Source organism: Myxocyprinus asiaticus, chromosome 12 (genome assembly GCF_019703515.2).
Source record: "Myxocyprinus asiaticus isolate MX2 ecotype Aquarium Trade chromosome 12, UBuf_Myxa_2, whole genome shotgun sequence".
Taxonomy (NCBI): domain Eukaryota; kingdom Metazoa; phylum Chordata; class Actinopteri; order Cypriniformes; family Catostomidae; genus Myxocyprinus; species Myxocyprinus asiaticus.
This window is the reverse complement of record NC_059355.1, coordinates 34669970-34689032: the sequence shown is the minus strand read 5'-3', so window position 1 is coordinate 34689032 and position 19063 is coordinate 34669970. Positions and strand designations below refer to the sequence as shown.

Here is a 19063-nt window from a genome sequence, read left to right as displayed (position 1 = left end):
TTCAAAATCAATGTGATCCATTACCACTACAGGTGTACGCTGAGAGCTCAAGTATATTTTACTCTATGTTCATCTCTCCATTTTGACAGAGCGAGTGAAAGAGACAGGCAATAAGAAAGAGCTACTATGAGATGTTGAGAAAAATAGAGCTCTCAAAGCAATAGTTCACCCAAAAATAAAAGTGATGTCATCATTTACTCACCCTTTTCCAACCCCATATTATTTTCTTTCTCCCATGAAACACAAAAGGAGAGATTAGGCAGAATGTCAGGGCAGCTCTTTTCCTGACAACTAAAGTGGATGGTGAACTATAATTCCAAACTCCAAAAGAACAAAAATCATGAAAGTATAATAACAGTAATCCATATGACTCGAGTGTGATATTCTAAGTCTTATGAAGCCATACAATACCTTTGTGTGAGGAACAGACCAAAATTTAAAATGTTCATTTCTGGGTGAACTATTGCTACAACAGTTTCTACATCAGAGTACAATATAAAAGGCGAAAGAGTGGCAGGTAAAGTAGTTGTGAAAAGAGAGCAAAGTCATTTGGCAGTGAGCGATCGGCAGCACAGATCTGTGTCTGTTTGGTGCCATGATCATCATATCAGCTCACAGCACATGTTCTTCATGATACACATGATTCATGCACTGCTCTGATGGCACATCATCACTCACTACAGTTCCTCACACACTTGAGGTGACTATAAAGGATAAGATGGACTATTTTCACATATTTGTCAACAGAATGTGGGCAGTTCACATGACATGTCACAGCAGTGAGTGCAGTGTCCTGCGGTGTTGCATGCTGCATGCAGCATCTAAAACTATAAGACATTTTTCAAATGAATTTATAATTATTATTCATGCAGTTTTGAGACATCCTATTAATTAAGAGACTATGTGGGGTATTTGGGTGAATCTGTGACTTTCCCTCACTTCTCAATACTGTAATACATAAAAATATTATTCTCATTACTGAAGTGTGAAAAAAACAAAAAAACAATGATATATTATTTCAGTTGTAAAGCATTTATACAACATGGTAGTATTTGTTTTACTGCCGTAATTAAATTAAAAAATCATTGCATTACAGTAATTGCTTACTGTAAATTTTGGGATGAAATGTGACCTGGCAATATTTTAGCGAGAACAATTAAATGGAAAAAAAAAAAAGGATTATATTACTTACAGTACATTTAAGTGAACTTTATTATTATTATTAAAATAAATAATCATAATTATGACAGAATCTTTATTGACACAAATTAAGATTTTTAGAAAAAATGTGAAGCTCTGTAGGTTTTTATAATGTAAGTAAACGGGTGCCATCAGGTTGCTGGCTATTTGACAGTCCAAAAGTCACATTTAGGCAGCATAAAAGTAATCCACACGACCCCAGTCGATCAATTATTGTCTTCTAAAGCAAATCAATAGGTTGGTGTAAGAAACAAATTGACAATTAAAACTTTATTAACTTTAAAAAAATCACTTGCTGTCAGCAGTCGACGCATCAGTGACCTAAGCACTATGGTGAAAGCCACCAGCCTGATGGCACCCATTTACTTACATTATTTACATTATAAGGACCTACAGAGCTTCAACATTTTTCAAAAAATCGTAATTTGTGTCCTGCCGAAGAAAAACAGTCATAAACATCTGAGATGGCATCAGAGTAAGTGAATAATGAGAAAAATTTCATTTTTGGGTGAACCATTCCTTTAAGTTTTGTTATAAAAAGGTTATAAAGAGAGTTTTCATTTTACCTATTTGTGTTTGTGTGCTCATGAGGGAATGTGTGTGCATTCCTCACCATAGTAGCAGTGAAGGGGATGTTGTCTATGAGAGAAGAGGCCAACGCTGAGACCCACATGACCAAAATGATGGCGATGGCCAAGCGCTCATCCTCTGGCACAGCCTGGGAGAGAAGATAACAATAAAATACTGTATGTCACAACCAAACACCTCCCTACTGAACACACACACACATACACAAACCCTCACTCTGTCAGCCTTACAAACGCCCATGAATGCCAACACTGAGGTGGGAGGCTTAACAGAGAATGTGTTCATGACACAGTCACATTGAATTTATTATTTCACGGTCTGTTGCTTTCATAAAACAAAACACAACACCATACATGCTCACAAACACACATAAACACAAACACACTTTCACAACACATGTGAAAACACATCATAGTTTTTTTATAAACACATACAAATGTAATTTATTATGTACAATGTCTCATTCCGATCTTTTCCACACTATTTGTCTCTTTGGTTGTTTATATATGTGTTCAGATTTTGGGGTCTCTGGGTCCCAGTGATGGTGATTGGATTGAATGCATCAGAGCTCCACAGCAGCACCTGTCATGAGTAATTATTGTGATTGTAAAAGGCCCACACACCAAACGCAAGCTGACGGGTCTATCAGAGTGTGATCGCCAGTCAGGCAGAGTTGGACGTTTACAGGCCTGAGGAAATCTCTGAAACAGGGCCCACACAGCCCCGCTATTGGATCTATAAGATAACAATGATTTTGGCCAGGCATGCTATTTAATAAGGTTCACTTGGCTGGATTGCAGTGTTCTTTTTGGAATACATGGGTTTAGAATCATGGTCCATTTATAAGCAAATAAATGTTAGTAAAACTAACACTAATTATATACATGTTCACACACACACACACACACACACACACACACACACACACACACAAAGACTGTGAAAATATTTTATAGGAATTACTTACTTTTATCAACACTGCCGTCTGCTCTCCAATGTAGTCGATAAGCTGCAGCTGTGCAAGGGCCTTAAAACACACAAAACAGAAAATCAAGCCCCTGTTGAAAAAAAAAAAAATAGCCAAAGGTGGTTTGCTGGTCTTAGCTGGTTTAAGCTGGTCGAGCGGATCTGCAAGCCTGGTCAAGCTTATTTTTAACTGGTCGGCCAGCTAGTCTCCCAGCCTGACCAGCTGAAAAGTACCCAACCCACCCTCCACCCCCTAAAACCATCAAAGCAGACCAGCCTAACCAGCTTTGCCACCTTAGTTTAAGTTGGTCTAGCTGGTCTCACAGCCCAGCCAACTGGTGTTAAAATGGTTTAGCTGGTCAGTCAGCTGGTCTCCATACCTGTGCAGCTGAACAGTGTCCAAAACCCATCTAAAATCATCAAAATAGACCAGCTTTGTCACATTTACTTTTGCACTGTGAAATTCCACAGGCAAAGAGAGTGTGGGCGGACATTGAGTGCATGTGAAACCAGCAAAAAAATAATTGTCAACCAGTCTCTTTTTAATACTGCACTTTATACTCTGTGAGAGTGAAGTTAAAAAGAAACTTGCAGCTAAAGTGTTAGCCATTATGAATAATCAGTATAGCTCTGTACAAAGCACTGCCCACACAGAGGTCACTGCCAAACCAAGCAACTTCCTGTTGGTCAATGCGGCAACTTTGCCTGTCAAAGTTCACCAAAATTGAACTCCATATGAAATAGGGATTCCCATTGAGATTACTGTATTTCGCACGTGGAATTTCACCATGTGAAGGTCAATGTAACCGTGCCTCTAGGCTGGTATGAGTTGATCTAGCTGATTTCCTTGCCTAGTCAGCTGGTGTTAAACTGGTCTAGCTGATCTCCTAGCCTAGCCAAGCTGGAGTTTATCTGGTTTAGCTGGTCAGCCAATTTGTCTCCCAGTCTGACCAGCTGAAAACTTGACAGTTAAGATTTTCCCTTTTTTTTTTTTTTTTTTTTTTTTACAATTAATGTGGAATATCAAAATCTATTTTTGGCTTAGTGCTTGTGGCGCATACTAGTATGAGTGCTTGTGAATGTTAGCTCTGCGGTAGAGGGCAAACGGTTTATCTTGGAGAAGTGCTAAGCTCCCCACTGGGCCCAAGGGTTGGGTTTCCCTGTGTAAATACTGTCTTCCTAACAAAGCAAAGGATAAGACCTACACAAACAGCAAACCCAGCACTTTTGCTGCTGACATGCTCAATTTCCCTTTACTTAGACAATCTCTATCTGAGTTGCTCTCCTTCTCTCTCTGTGTTTACCTTTTAATTGTGTTTTGTTGTCTCGTAAGAACACGTGGCTTTGTTTTGTTTCTGTATAACTGTGTCTCCACCTCCTTGTTTGCTTATTAGTTCATTTGCCTCACCTGTCCCCTGTTAACCCGTTTGATTTCTCTCCCTATTTTAGTCTCCTCGTGTTTGCTGTCCAGTGCCAGTTCGTCTTGTTTCCAGTCCTGTGTGTTCCAGTCAGTCTGTCGGTTGGTCTAGTTTCCTGTCCTGTTCGGTCGGTCCTGTTCCCCGCTGTCATCTGCCCCAGCCCTGGATTACCTTTTTCCCCTACGGAGTTGTTTATGTTTGATTTTTTTCCCCCTTGTGGGAGTTTTGGTTTGTTTTTGCCCTTTTGTGTTATTAATAAATCTTTGGTTTTTTAAACTCTGCGCTTGGGTCCTGAGCCTCATTCTCTGATCCTGGCATACCAAGTATCCTGATGAAAAGAACAGAATAAATTTCCATGCAGATCCAGCCTGGTTTTATGCTGGTCTGGGGTTGACTAAGCTTTTGAACCAGAAAAGCCATAATGTTCACAACCAAAAATTTGGTCAACCAGCATGGCATTACAGTTGGACAACTCTCGGAAAGAAGATTAAATGTTTTCATTGATGGTAGGACTAGATCTGTTTTATGCATGCTGCTGCTGCTGCTTGACATGAGACAATATGCTGCTGCTGTTGGCATGGAAACATGATGCTGCTGAGACAGTAGAGACTTGCTGCTGCTACTGTACAAACATCAAGATAAATCCCCCATAAAGCAGATCAAGCCAGGTGGAGGGAGACGCTACATGTAACGGCATTGCTATATTGCGTGAGGTGAGTAACAGTTTTATGTATATATTTTGACTGAAGGGGAAAAGCTTCTGATTGGGTATGTAGAAGGAGGTGTGCCTGTTCGACCTATCAGCCTGCGCCATGTAGAGTTTCGTAACTGAACTTAATTGTCATTTCTTGTGAGGGCAGTTCACCAAAGAAGACTTAATGGTCAATTTAAAAAGTCTGTTGAGGACAGTAGCACACTTGAGGTCAGTGACCCAAGTCCTACGAGCCCCAACAAATTGCTGGGTTTTGTTGGGGTTCCAGTTTGTAATAACTGAAAATGGTGCCAGATGGGCTGGTTTGAGAATTTCTGTAACTGCTGATCTCCTGGGATTTTCATGCACAACAGTCTCTAGAATTTACTCAGAATGGTGCCAAAAACAAAAAACATCCAGTGAGGAGTCACGTGACGCCATGTGAAGATCGGACGTGTGAACAGTGAGCTCTGGGCACTTTGCTAGTTTTAATACTTTTAATGACATAAACCGGTGAGATTTGATACACTCTGTTCCATAACTGTTCTAGGAGGACAATATGTCAAAGAATTCAAAATCCTCAGGCTCTGGAGACATTAAAAGACATTTACGTGCTCAAGCTGAAGCCCCCGAGCAGGCCGCAAGCCTGGGAGTAGGTTTAGTCGGGGAGGTGTGGGAAATGCGGCGAGAGATGCTGAACATGTCGGCAATGCTGATGAAGGTTGTTGTTGACTTGGAGGATCTTGCTGTGATACGTCGATCGATCACTTCCCTTGTTGATGAGAGAGGTCAACAGATAATGGCCAGACTGGTTTGAACTGACAAAGTCTACAGTAACTCAGACAACCCCTCTGTACAATTGTGGTGAGAAGAATTTCATCTCAGAATGCTATTCTGAGATGCGGGTTGGCGCTGTTTTGGCGGCACAAGGGGGACCCACACAATATTAGGCAGGTGGTTTTAATGTTGTGGCTGATCGTGTATGACAGAACATTGGGATATGTGAGTGTTTGTGTTTTTGGATATGTGTTTCATAAGTATTGCCATACCTCCATCAGTACAAATAATGCAGCAAAGAACAACAACGTGGCCCATTCCACTCTGTGAAGTATGATCTCAAAGTCCTGAATGTCAGCCAGCACCAACAACCACAGAGCCCCCAAGATAGCGATCCAACCTGAGAGATAAAAGCAGTACATCAAGCCGTGATCACTAGAGAAGAACCAAAAACATTGACAAACATCAGACAAACACATTTTTAGTTCCTGTTGTTATGTGTAAAGGTTTTAAGATGATGGAATCCTGGAAAATAGCCCACCAGCATTTAATGCAATGCATCAATCATTTATGTCTCTATCTATCTTCCTGTCCCATGTCCACACATATACACTCATATCAGCCTACCACAGTGGTCCTTAATCTAGTATTCTGTACATACAATACTTCAGTCAGCGGGAAAGAGATCATACAGCGGCATTCAATTAGAAACACAGCTCAGACACCACACAAACAGACTCATAAACACACTCCACATCGATACACTGACACCAAAGGTAGTCTGCAATGCCATAATGGACTGCGGGATGTCAGAACATAAGAATAATAAGCCAGTTACTGGATAGTCTTCATTAAAGGCTTTTGTGATGTGTCCAACAAAGATCTAAGAAGCAGTATAAATTAGTGATGGAATCGAACAACAGCTGTGGATACAGAGATAACATTACATTAAATGCGCAAGGTTTAATACCTTCCACCTGCACTGTTAAAAAGTACATGCATTATTTCACAAGTCATACAATAAATATAATAAAATAATAGCAAGCTTCTAAGCACTGCCACTCTTGAAACAAGTTTATCAGACTTAAATATCAGAATCAGAAACAGCTTTATTGCCAGGCATGCTTACACATACAAGGAATTTGTCTTGGTGACAGGAGCTTCCACTGCACAACAATACAACACAGCAACAAGACAGAGATAATAATTAAAAATAAATAAAAATAGAATGAAATAAAAATTTAATAGAAAATAAAGTATATATAGAATACACAATAATATTATATATATATATATATATATATATACAGGTGCTCAATAAATTAGAATGTCATGGAAAAGTTCATTTATTTCAGTAATTCAACTCAAATTGTGAAACTTGTGTATTAAATAAATTCAATGCACACAGACTGAAGTAGTTTAAGTCTTTGGTTCTTTTAATTGTGATGATTTTGGCTCACATTTAACAAAAACCCACCAATTCACTATCTCAAAAAATTAGAATACATCATAAGACCAATAAAAAAAAAACATTTTTAGTGAATTGTTGGCCTTCTGGAAAGTATGTTCATTTACTGTATATGTACTCAATACTTGGTAGGGGCTCCTTTTGCTTTAATTACTGCCTCAATTTGGCGTGGCATGGAGGTGATCAGTTTGTGGCACTGCTGAGGTGGTATGGAAGCCCAGGTTTCTTTGACAGTGGCCTTCAGCTCATCTGCATTTTGTGGTCTCTTGTTTCTCATTTTCCTCTTGACAATACCCCATAGATTCTCTATGGGGTTCAGGTCTGGTGAGTTTGCTGGCCAGTCAAGCACACCAACACCATGGTCATTTAACCAACTTTTGGTGCTTTTGGCAGTGTAGGTAGGTGCCAAATCCTGCTGGAAAATGAAATCAGCATCTTTAAAAAGCTGGTCAGCAGAAGGAAGCCTGAAGTGCTCCAAAATTTCTTGGTAAACGGGTGCAGTGACTTTGGTTTTCAAAAAACACAATGGACCAACACCAGCAGATGACATTGCACCCCAAATCATCACAGACTGTGGACACTTAACACTGGACTTCAAGCAACTTGGGCTATGAGCTTCTCCACCCTTCCTCCAGACTCTAGGACCTTGGTTTCCAAATAAAATGCAAAACTTGCTCTCATCTGAAAAGAGGACTTTGGAACACTGGGCAACAATCCAGTTCTTCTTCTCCTTAGCCCATGTAAGACGCCTCTGACATTGTCTGTGGTTCAGGAGTGACTTGACAAGAGGAATACGACAACTGTAGCCAAATTCCTTGACATGTCTGTGTGTGGTGGCTCTTGATGCCTTGACCCCAGCCTCAGTCCATTTCTTGTGAAGTTCACCCAAATTCTTGAATCGATTTTGCTTGACAATCATAAGGCTGCGGTTCTCTCGGTTGGTTGTGCATCTTTTTCTTCCACACTTTTTCCTTCCACTCAACTTTCTGTTAACATGCTTGGATACAGCACTCTGTGAACAGCCAGCTTCTTTGGCAATGAATGTTTGTGGCTTACCCTCCTTGTGAAGGGTGTCAATGATTGTCTTCTGGACAACTGTCAGATCAGCAGTCTTCCCCATGATTGTGTAGCCTAGTGAACCAAACTGAGAGACCATTTTGAAGGCTCAGGAAACCTTTGCAGGTGTTTTGAGTTGATTAGCTGATTGGCATGTCACCATATTCTAATTTTTTGAGATAGTGAATTGGTGGGTTTTTGTTAAATGTGAGCCAAAATCATCACAATTAAAAGAACCAAAGATTTAAACTACTTCAGTCTGTGTGCACTGAATTTATTTAATACATGAGTTTCACAATTTGAGTTGAATTATTGAAATAAATGAACTTTTCCACGACATTCTAATTTATTGAGATGCACCTGTATATATAGGTAGGATGTGTTGGATAAATATAAAAAGACTAAACTGTGAATTGCACATAATTATTGCTCAATGGGGCAGATTTAACTGTTTATGAGATGGATAGCCTGAGGGAAAAACTGTTCCTGTTCCTGTGACTGATGGTTCTGGTGCTCAGAACTCTGAAGCATCGGCCAGAAGGCAACAGCTCAAAAAGGTAGTGGACAGGGTGATTGAGGTCAAGAGTGATTTTTCTAGCCTTTTTCCTCACTCTGGAAGTGTACAGTTCTTAAAGGGAGGGCAGGGGGCAACCAATAATTCTCTCAGCAGTCCGAACTGTCCTTTGTAGTCTTCTAATATTCGATTTCGTAGCTGAACCAAACCAGACAGTTCAGTGCAGAGGACAGACTCAGTGAATACTGAGTAGAACTGTATCAGCAGCACCTGTGGCAGGTTGAACTTCCTCAACTGGCGAAGGAAGTACAACCTCTGCTGGACCTTTTTCACAATGTCAATCAGAGACATCAGAGTCAATGTGGGTCTCCCACTTCAGGTCCTGTGAGATGGTGGTGCCCAGGAACCTGAATGACTCTGCTGCCACAGAGCTGTTTAGAATGGTGAGGGGGTCAGTGTTGGGGTGTTCTTCAGTCCACAATCATCTCCACCGTTTTGAGCGTGTTCAGCTCAAGGTTGTTTTGACTGCACCAGACAGCCAGCTGTGCCGATGACAGTGGTGTCATCTGCAAACTTCAGGAGCTTGACAGAGGGGTCCTTGGTGATGCAGTCATTGGTGTACAGGGAGAAGAGTAGTGGGGAGAGCACACATCCCTGGGGGCACCAGTGCTGATTGTACAGGTGCTGGAAGTTAATTTCCCCTGTCTCACAAGCTGCTGCCTGTCCGTCAGAAAGCTGGTAATCCACTGACAGATAGATGCGGGAACAGAGAGTTGGTGTAATTTAGTCTGGAGAATAACTGGGATGATGGTGTTGAAAGCCGAACTCAAGTCCACAAAAAGGATCCTTGCAAATGTCCCTGGTCTGTCCATATGTTGCAGGATATGATGCAATCCCATGTTGACTGCATCATCCACAGACCTGTTTGCTCAATAAGCAAATTGAAGGGGATCTAGAAATTGTCCAGTGATGTCCTTCAGGTGGGCCAACACCAGTCTCTCAAATGATTTCATGACCACAGACATCAGGGCGATGGGTCTGTAGTCATTAAGCCCTGTGCTTTTTGGTTTCTTTGGGACAGGAATAATGATTGAGCATTTGAAGCAGCATGGGAATTCACACTGCTCCAGTGATCTACTGAAGATCAGTGTGAAGATGGGGGCCAGCTGGTTAGCACAGGATCTAAGACACATGGGTGAAATGCCATCTGGGCCCTGTGCTTTCCTTGTCTTTTGTTTTCTTCTTCACAGATCTTAAGTGCAGGTTGAGTAGCAGGAGGGAGGTTGCAGGAGGTGTTGGTGTGAGATTGGGCCTTTCAAATCTACAGTAGAACACATTCAAGTTGTCAGCCAGTTGTTGGTTCCCTACAGTGTTGAGGGAAGGTTTCTTGGAGTTAGTAATGTCTTTCAGGCTGCTACACACTGATGCAGGGTCGAATGGAGTTAATGAATGTTTACAAGCTAAGAGATGCATTTTCAAGCAGATGGATATGGAGATTATCATCTCTGGGTTGTTTTACTGGAGCAATCTTTAAGGAGATGTGCACGTTTGCAGATAAAACGGTTCTTAGAAATAAAAATCACAGTCTGCATAAGTACAGCATTTATCATAATTTACCAAAACAAAGCAGTTTTGATGTGATCCTGACATGACTGAGAGACTGTCTTTGTTCCCCTCCAATCCTGAATATGTGGTTACATGCTTGCGCAGAATGTTAGCCTCAGTCAACATTTAACTATATAAGTTAAGCTCAATCGACAGCATTTGTGGCATGATATTGATAACCACAAAAATAAATTTTGACTTTATCTTTAAAAAAGCACTAACAATGGAAGTGAATGGGGGCCAATTTTTTATGTTAAAATACTCAAAAGTATAGCCACAAGACATAAAAAATATGCATTTTAACATTATTTTAGTGTGATAAAATCACTTACTAACCTTTTCTGTGTAAAGTTATAGCCAATTTTACAACTTTGTTGCCATGACGATGTTAGTCAACACACCCCAAAATCCTAAAATAACTGTAAAAATGTCAATTTAAACAACTTTACAGCTCAAATAATACATTATTTTTAACAGAAGAGTTTATGTAAGTGATTTTATAAAATTATAAGTTTCACATTTATGCCTTTAACTCCTTCAAAAATTGACCACATTCACTTCTATTGTAAGTGCCTCACTGTAATCTAAATGTTTGCTTTCTTTACAAAATTGAGGTATGAGTCAATATTTATTTTTGTGGCAATCAACATTATGCCACAAAATGCTGTCGACTGAACTTAACTTGTATTGAACCCGGAATATTCCATTAACCAGCAAGAGTTATTTTCAGTAGGGACTCTCCGAGATAGTCACAAATGCCTAAAGGCTCATGTCAAAAAAAAATTTGACTCAGGTCAGACTAGTGAATTACTGAGCAATTATCTAAAGACACCACTTCCTTCTGAAAGAAGTTGTGCAGTCAGCCAGCCAGATGCTTTGGACTCCGGCCAGTGATGAGTGAAGCGCCTCCAAGAGAAAGCTGGACAACTGTCAAACATTTTTATTCAGGCTTCCCACATTTAGCACAATGCACACATTCTTTGGGGATTATGACCAACACTGCCCAATAAATGCAATCGCACACTGAAATGGTATAAATCATAGTGGAGGGGGCGACAGCAAGCTTTCACTTCTAGCAAAATTTGATTAAACAGATGAGTGCTGGAGATTGCCCGTGGGAAATCATTTAATAAGGGATGAGAGGGAGGAAGAGCCAAAGAAAGGAAGAGAAAAAAAACAGCAGGAAGAGGACAGAGAGAGATTTGAGCTGCAGTTACACAGAGGACAAAAATATAATTGTGGGGATGTATTACTATAAAGATGGTATAATTTAAATGAGGTAAAGATCCTACAAAAGCAAGAAGAGCAGAACAACGGAAGAAAAAATTATTCAACAGGTGCAAAATTACTTGGTTAAGGGTGTGTGTGTTTTAACCTTGCAAGTGCATCTCATCAGCTCACCCCATTACACTGCAACTTTTGTAGTAACGATCTTTTCTCAATATCAAGAATCATGGGAAGTATGCACATCTAAGAAGCAACTAATACAATTGCACAACTAAAAAATAAATATATACCAATAACAAATCTCGAGGTTGGCACACTGTTGTTCTCATGGAAATTTGTCATTGTGTTCTCACCAAGAGCGAAACATTACGTTTTTTGAGAGAATAGTTAAATATTTCCTTGAGAGCAAAAGTGTGCCGATCTTGTCGTGTTTTTTCACAAGCAGCATTTCTCTACCTGCCGGATGTCAACATGATCCCATGGGAAGTATTCATGTTGCTTTCTAGGTATCTGGTACTTTTGCAGCATGTCTACATTCCGATGAGGTGTGACCAGAAGTGCATTGCAACAACAGCGTGGGAGACCTGGGTTCGAATCCCACAGTGTAACCACAAAGTAATTGTGTTTGCATGATTAGTGATGATTGCAATTTGGAGGTTGCATTTTTTCCTCTAACATTTCACTATTACCCCACTGATGGTCAGGTTTGGGTTGGGGGGTACAGTTTATAAAATATGCATTCCTCTTCACTGCATCACAGCCTGTACAGCTGGAAACAATTCACATCACAACTCGCTTTTGGCACCCCTCTGTGGACATTAAACCTGGAAAATGGAGCTCACATGTGCCCATACACCCAACAACACTTTGGCCACTGAGGGCAGTGTTTCGCATTTCGGCAAGCATAGACTGGTTTTAGCAATTGAAAATTCAACTGTTTCCGATTTCACTGTAGGGGTTCCCCTAGGGGTTTGTGAGGAAACTGCAAGTGGTTCAGGAGATTCTGAGAGGAATGCTAATACTGAATTACATTAAATTATAAAGGTTCATTCAAATGTAATTAGATAAATTATAATGGAAACATTTCACAAGTGAACATACCAAGATGATGTGAAATTCATTATATTCATGTAAAGATTAAAGAAATAGTTCATAACGTTCCAAACCTGTTTGACTTTCTTTCTCATGCGGAACACAAAAGGAGATCATAAAAAAAGTATCATAAACGTAGTTCAAGCGACTCGTGCATCATATTCCAAGTCTTCCGAAGGCATACAATAGAACTGATGTCACTACTGATGTTTTCAGCTAAAATCTTGACATCCGTTGCATGATCATGAGGCATGAGAAAAGCATGTTCAAAGTGGCATGTGTGTTTACACGAGAACTTGCATTGTTTTTAGCTTCAAAGTGAGTCACTATCCACTGACATTATTTGAAAAGATGGACCGCGATATTCATTAAAACATCTTCTTTTGTGTTCCGTTTAATTCTGGTTAATTCATGTAAACATTTTGAGAACCCCTCAAGTAAAGCATGTAGACACACAGTGCCCATGCATACACTCTAACACAAGCTCATGCACAGGGTTGGATATATCAAAACAAAACAAAACATAAAATGCAATGAATCACAGACTCCTTCCACACTGGGATCAGGATGGTTTGTCACAACGCAAGTCCAAAAAAGTAACTTTTGATTTGCTTTCCAATTTAATGTTCCCCTATGGCATCAAGTTGAAGATGGAGGAGGAGGGGCCTACAGCAGAGCGCAGAACAAACAGAGCAGAAAAAAATGAGAAAGATAGAACTCTCTGCAATTAAAAGAAGTTTGTTGAGAAGCCTGTGAGGCTCATTCATCACACCCAAAACAACCCTGGCATTCCGGCCCGTTGAGTGAGACACAAACACCGCCTCATCATGTTCTTCATTTTAAAGCAAATGTGTTTCCACCGGCGTCTTCTTTATAGAGAACTCAGACTCTCCATAGATGTTCCAGGAAGAAACGAGCTGTTGTATGTTTTCTACTTTGATTAATCTTCCCCTGCTTCCTCATTCATTATTTGGTGTTACAGCTTTTGTGCAGCTCAGGAGATAAATTATGTCTGGGTCTTATTTATAAATAAACAACTATATCGCAAGACGACTGGAGTCACATTAGTAGTATTTAATAAGTTCTAAATCGTAAGCAAAAATGTTAAGCACATACATTTTAAGCACACAAACAAATGATGAGTAATATAAGTTTCTTAAAATAGGAAGATTTCATCAGTTTCCATGAAAATATCCTTATCGTGGCACCATTAAACACTTTATTACAAGGTTATCTGGAATGCTCAGTTCTGATTGGTCAACTGCACCTTTCTGCGGTCAAGTATTTTTGTATAATGGCCGCTACACTGTATATTTGACTGTTGTCCCTGGCAACCAATCCAACGCTGTGCTAGTTTCATCTCTTGTAGCATTTCTCGATCTCTTTCATCTCATGTAATAAAACAATTCAACTCAAGTCATTATTTTATGTCTATTTATTTACTTATTTGGTAAATAGCTATGTAATTTATGTAAGTTACTGTGATAATTTACAGTCAGTCTGTCATTATCACAAAATAAAGCCCTTCAGGGTGAAACTAGATGATCACCTAGTTGGGGTTTATTGTGCAATAATGACAGGCTGACTGTATTATCTATACATAGATTTCCCCAGCTCGTTCTCGACAAACAGCTTTATTTACAGAACTCGCACGTAGAGACTTATTGATGTTTCAGAGAAAATTCATAATGTCATACATGTGAATTGTGAAATGTTTTCATGCACCTATGGAAATGACCTTTCAGAACTCTTTTTCCTTTCAGACAATGGGTGAACTACAAATCAATAATATTCACTTTAGAAGATGCACTGTGTTATTGTTAGTGATGGCTACTGTATCCAGAAAGGTGTGAAATGTTCACCAGTCAATTATCAAAGAAGTCTGATTGTAATCATGTAATTTTTCTGGGAAATGGATGGCCTTGGGGCTTAAGAATCACTTAATTGTCATGAATGCACTTTTCGTTTGAAAGTCACACGAATCCCTGTGAACACAGCACATCCTATGTACTTCAGTGCCCTCCAGCAGGCACACTGTATCCTCTCCAATGATTAAATAATCAATATCAATGTCAAATTGAGTGGTGTGGTGTGGTGTCAACCTAACGAAAATCTAATGACAGACATCTGCAGCCCATGCTGGTCGACCCTCATCAGACCCAATCAGAACAAGGCACTAAGGAGAATTTGTGTGCAGATCTAGAATGCTTTTTGATAATGGCAAAGGTAATGTACAGTGATTATTTTAGTGATCAGTGCCGATTAATTATGTACACAGCTTTGGAAAGGGGAAAATGTGATTTGATTTTGTGTGTGTGTATGTGTGAAGAGATAAGGTATGGCAAAGTACCGACTTGTCTTTCTAATCTCGTTTAGTAAAGATCTTGTTACCATGTGTAACTGACATCTCATTCACCATATACTGTAATAATAAACATGTCCATAAGCCAGCATCTTGTTTTCCAAGACAAACATCTAAACATCTTGAAACAAAGATAAATTTACTAGAGAAGCAAAGTTGTGTAATATAGTAAGAGGTGTTCCCTATCTGTCACTCTCTCGACGTTGTGTCGATGTAGTGACACTAGGGGTCACTCTTGGGAGCCCGAGACACCTCTGGTCTTTGCTGCGAGCCACTCACATCCCATGTGACCTCAACACTGCAGCAGACGTGCTGTCACGGCAGGTTACACTCAGGGGAGAGTGGAGACTCCACCCTCAGGTGGTCCAGCTGATTTGGAGTCGATTCGGACAGGCACAGGTAGACCTGTTCGCCTCCCAAGAATCCTCCCACTGCCCACTCTGGTACGCCCTGACCGAGGCACCTCTTTGCATAGATGCGCTGGCACACAGCTGGCCTCATGGCCTACGCAAATATGCGTTTCCCTCAGTGAGCCTACTTGCACACACTCTGTGCAAGGTCAGGGAGGACGAGGAGCAGGTCGTTCTGGTAGCACCCTACTGGCCCACCCAGACGTGGTTCTCAGACCTCACGCTCCTCGCGACAGCCCCCCCCTTCGGGCGAATTCCCCTGAGGAAGGACCTTCTTTCTCAGGGATGGGGCACCATCTGGCACCCATGACCAGACCTCTGGAATCTCCATGTCTGGCCCCTGGACGGGACACGGAAGAACTAAGCAGTCTACCACCCGTGGTGGTAGACACGGTCACTCAGGCTAGGGCCCCCTCTACGAGGCGCCTGTATGCCTCTAAGTGGCGTCTGTTCGCTAAGTGGTGTTCTTCCCGACGGGAAGACCCCCAGAGATGTGCAGTCAGATCGGTGCTTTCCTTCCTGCAGGAGAGGTTGGAAGGGCGGCTGTCCCCTTCCACCTTGAAGGTGTACGTTGCTGCTATAGCAGCACACCACGACACAGTGGACGGCAAGTCCTTAGGGAAGCACAACCTGATCATCAGGTTCCTGAGAGGCACCAGGAGGCTGAACCCCTCCAGACCGCGCCTCGTTCCCTCATGGGACCTCTCTGTAGTTCTTCAGGCTCTACAGAGAGCCACCTTTGAGCCTTTGCAGTCAGCTGAGCTTAAGGCACTCTCCTTGAAGACTGCCCTCCTGACTGCGCTCACTTCCATCAAGAGGGTAGGAGACCTACAAGCGTTCTCTGTCAGCGAAATGTGCCTGGAGTTCGGTCCGGGCTACTCTCATGTGATCTTGAGACCCCGACCGGGCTATGTGCCCAAGGTTCCCACGACCCCTTTTAGGGACCAGGTGGTGAACCTGCGAGTGCTGCCCTAGGAGAAGGCAGACCCAGCCCTGTCGTTACTGCGTCTGGTGCGCGCTTTACGCATCTATTTGGATCGCACGCAGAGCTTTAGGATCTCTGAGCAGCTCTTTGTCTGCTTTGGTGCACAGCGGAAAGGAAGTGCTGTCTCCAAGCAGAGGATTGTCCACTGGCTCATTGATGCCATAGCTATGGCATATCACGCCCAAGACGTGCCGCCCCCGGTAGGGCTACGAGCCCATTCTACCAGGGGTGTGGCGGCCTCCTGGGCCCTGGCCAGGGGTGCCTCTCTAACAGACATTTGCAGAGCAGCGGGCTGGGCAACACCCAAAACCTTTGCAAGTTTCTACAACCTCCGGGTGGAACCAGTTTCATCCCAGGTAGTGCCACGCAATACAAGCAGATAAGCCCGGGATAGCCGGCCGGGTGTATCGCTTGCACATAGCGCCTTTCACCTCCTCTGAGCTGAAGACGTGCGCCATTAATTCCCAGTAGTGTTCACAAACTATGTTCCCTGGTTGACTTCCTCCGAGCCCTCTGGCAGTCGAGTTTTCGGAGAGACTCGCTGCCGGCCCAGTACATGTGCTAAGAGCCCTGTTCTGGGGTAGGTGCTCCGCATGTGGTGGTTCCCTGTAAGGTAACCCCGTGCAAAGTATATCTTCCGCTAATTCGTTTCCCTGTTGGCAAACTGTGTCTTCCTTGGGCAGAGCCTCCTCTGCCACAGTCCCCATGTTTGTAGTAACTCCTCCCCCGTTGGGTAGGATCTACCATGAGACTTCTCCACATGGTCGGACACAAGACACAATGGTGATGGCTGTGGGGATTGAACCAGCAACCTGATTACCAGTTATGTGCTTTAGCCCACTACGCCACCACCACTCCGCCATTTTCCACTTAAATACCCTCCCCCCTCTATGGGCGAGGTGTGGTCTCTGCGGTGTCCTCCCCTTGGGAGGGACACCCCCCGACTAGACCTGGCGGCCCAGTCGGATAATCCCCCTTGTTTTTTAGGGAGTGGAAAAAAAAGAAGGGGAAAAGAGGCCACAACTGGGTTAGTCTGTCTCTATCTTTTGGTTAGTCGACTTGTCCCCAAAGGGCCGTTCAACACTCAGAACTATGTTGGGGGAGGTTACGTGTCGGCCTGGTGCGCTGGCTATGAGGCACACAGTTGTCTGCCCATTACACACCACCAGTTCACTTAACACAGTTCAGCCAGTTGCGGCATTTTTTATAGGGACCCGTAGTGTCACTACATCAACACAACGCTGTGTGTCCCTCCTGCCACAACGCTGAACTACCCGCTGAAATGGCCGGACCTTGTCTCGGCTCCTCAGCATAAAACCTGAATGAGTGGTTGCATACCAGCTCTTTTTATACCCGTATGTCCGGGGAAGTGGATGCAAATACCACTCGCCAATTTTCATTGGCCTTTTATCAAAGACCAGAGGTGTCTCGGGTTCCCAAGAGTGACCCCTAGTGTCACTACATCGACACAACATCTCGTTCCCTCCATCAGGGAACAGAGGTTACGCAAGTAACCAGAACATTTTCAGAGAATATATCTAATTATTCTTTTCACAAAAAGTTTGTGAGGATTAAAAACATTTTCTTGTCTTACTAACACAATTTTGCTTCTCAAGTAAATAAATCTTGTTTTAAGGATATTTAGATATTTGTAATTGAAAACAAGATGAAAATACTGATTAAGTGAATCATTTTTATTTTTATTAATTAATTTGTATTTTATTTTTTTGCAGTGAGGATGTCTGTGTGGAAGAAGAGAAATACTCAAACTAAACATAAACAAAAGATTAATTTTGGGAAACTAAAACTGTCTGTGTTATTAAATCTCATGCTCCTGTATTGTTGTGGCTCTGCACTGTCTCTTTTTGTGTGTAAGGTCCAGCTGCAAACAATTAAAGCATCAATATATTGATGGATTCATAGACCCACCAATTAGATCATGCGAAAATGTGGCTAGCTTTATTAGCATAACATTTGTTTCTCTATTTTTATTCCCCGTACTCTAATTTAATGGAATTTTATATATATATATATATATATATATTTCCCCTGTGGAAGATCTGAATTGTACACGTCTGATAGCTTAAAAAAATAGAAAGGTGTTCTTGTGATTCCATTTCCTCTGCTCAAACAGAGAGAGAGGTGAAACAAGCTCTCATAATTATACAGTGAGGCATGTAAACAGCAGGGCCAGTTCAATAATAGAAATGCACGATTCCTCATTATTTGTGTCCTTGTTTTTGTTATTCTTACCCAGATCCAGATGTATGGCTGGAATAAAGGAGTTCAGGAAGAACATGAAGATGACCACCCCCAGGACAGACAAACACTTTACCAGGAGGACTTTGTCAGTTATTCTGTGCTGTAAAATATGAAAAACACATTTAGAAAGAGAGTGGAGAAAAGACAGACAGAAAGGAACCTTTCTATTTAAGCAAAATCACACAAGTAAGAGTGCTGTTGTATCGAATATCAGCAAAGGCATGGATTAACCATTTTTGCGACTACATTTTTTTAATTTTCATTTCAGGTGTCTGACTATTATTAGATTCCATGAACTCAACCATGCTCTGGGCTTCAAACACGAGCAAACCAGGAGCGACCTCGACCAGTATGTCAAGATCAACTGGGAGTACATCACTCCTGATATGAACTACAACTTCCAAAAACAGAACAACAACAATCAAAACACTCCATACGACTA

General features: G+C 41.7%; 1 protein-coding gene and 1 long non-coding RNA gene across 2 annotated transcripts in view; one reads left to right on the top strand and one right to left on the bottom strand.

The window, feature by feature from the left end:
• oca2 (oculocutaneous albinism II) overlaps positions 1-19063 on the bottom strand; it is a 128089-nt gene that overhangs the window by 35037 nt on the left and 73989 nt on the right. Inside the window, exons 18-21 of the mRNA XM_051712745.1 lie at positions 18613-18721; positions 5913-6040; positions 2756-2815; positions 1814-1918 (exon numbers count right to left, since the gene is read on the bottom strand). Of these exons, the coding sequence (XP_051568705.1) occupies positions 1814-1918; positions 2756-2815; positions 5913-6040; positions 18613-18721 (402 nt within the window). The remainder of the gene's footprint in view (positions 1-1813; positions 1919-2755; positions 2816-5912; positions 6041-18612; positions 18722-19063) is intronic.
• Positions 4132-19005, top strand: LOC127449381 (uncharacterized). The gene is made up of 3 exons (XR_007898732.1): positions 4132-4885; positions 18617-18807; positions 18890-19005. It is a non-coding gene; the product is annotated as an uncharacterized LOC127449381 (long non-coding RNA).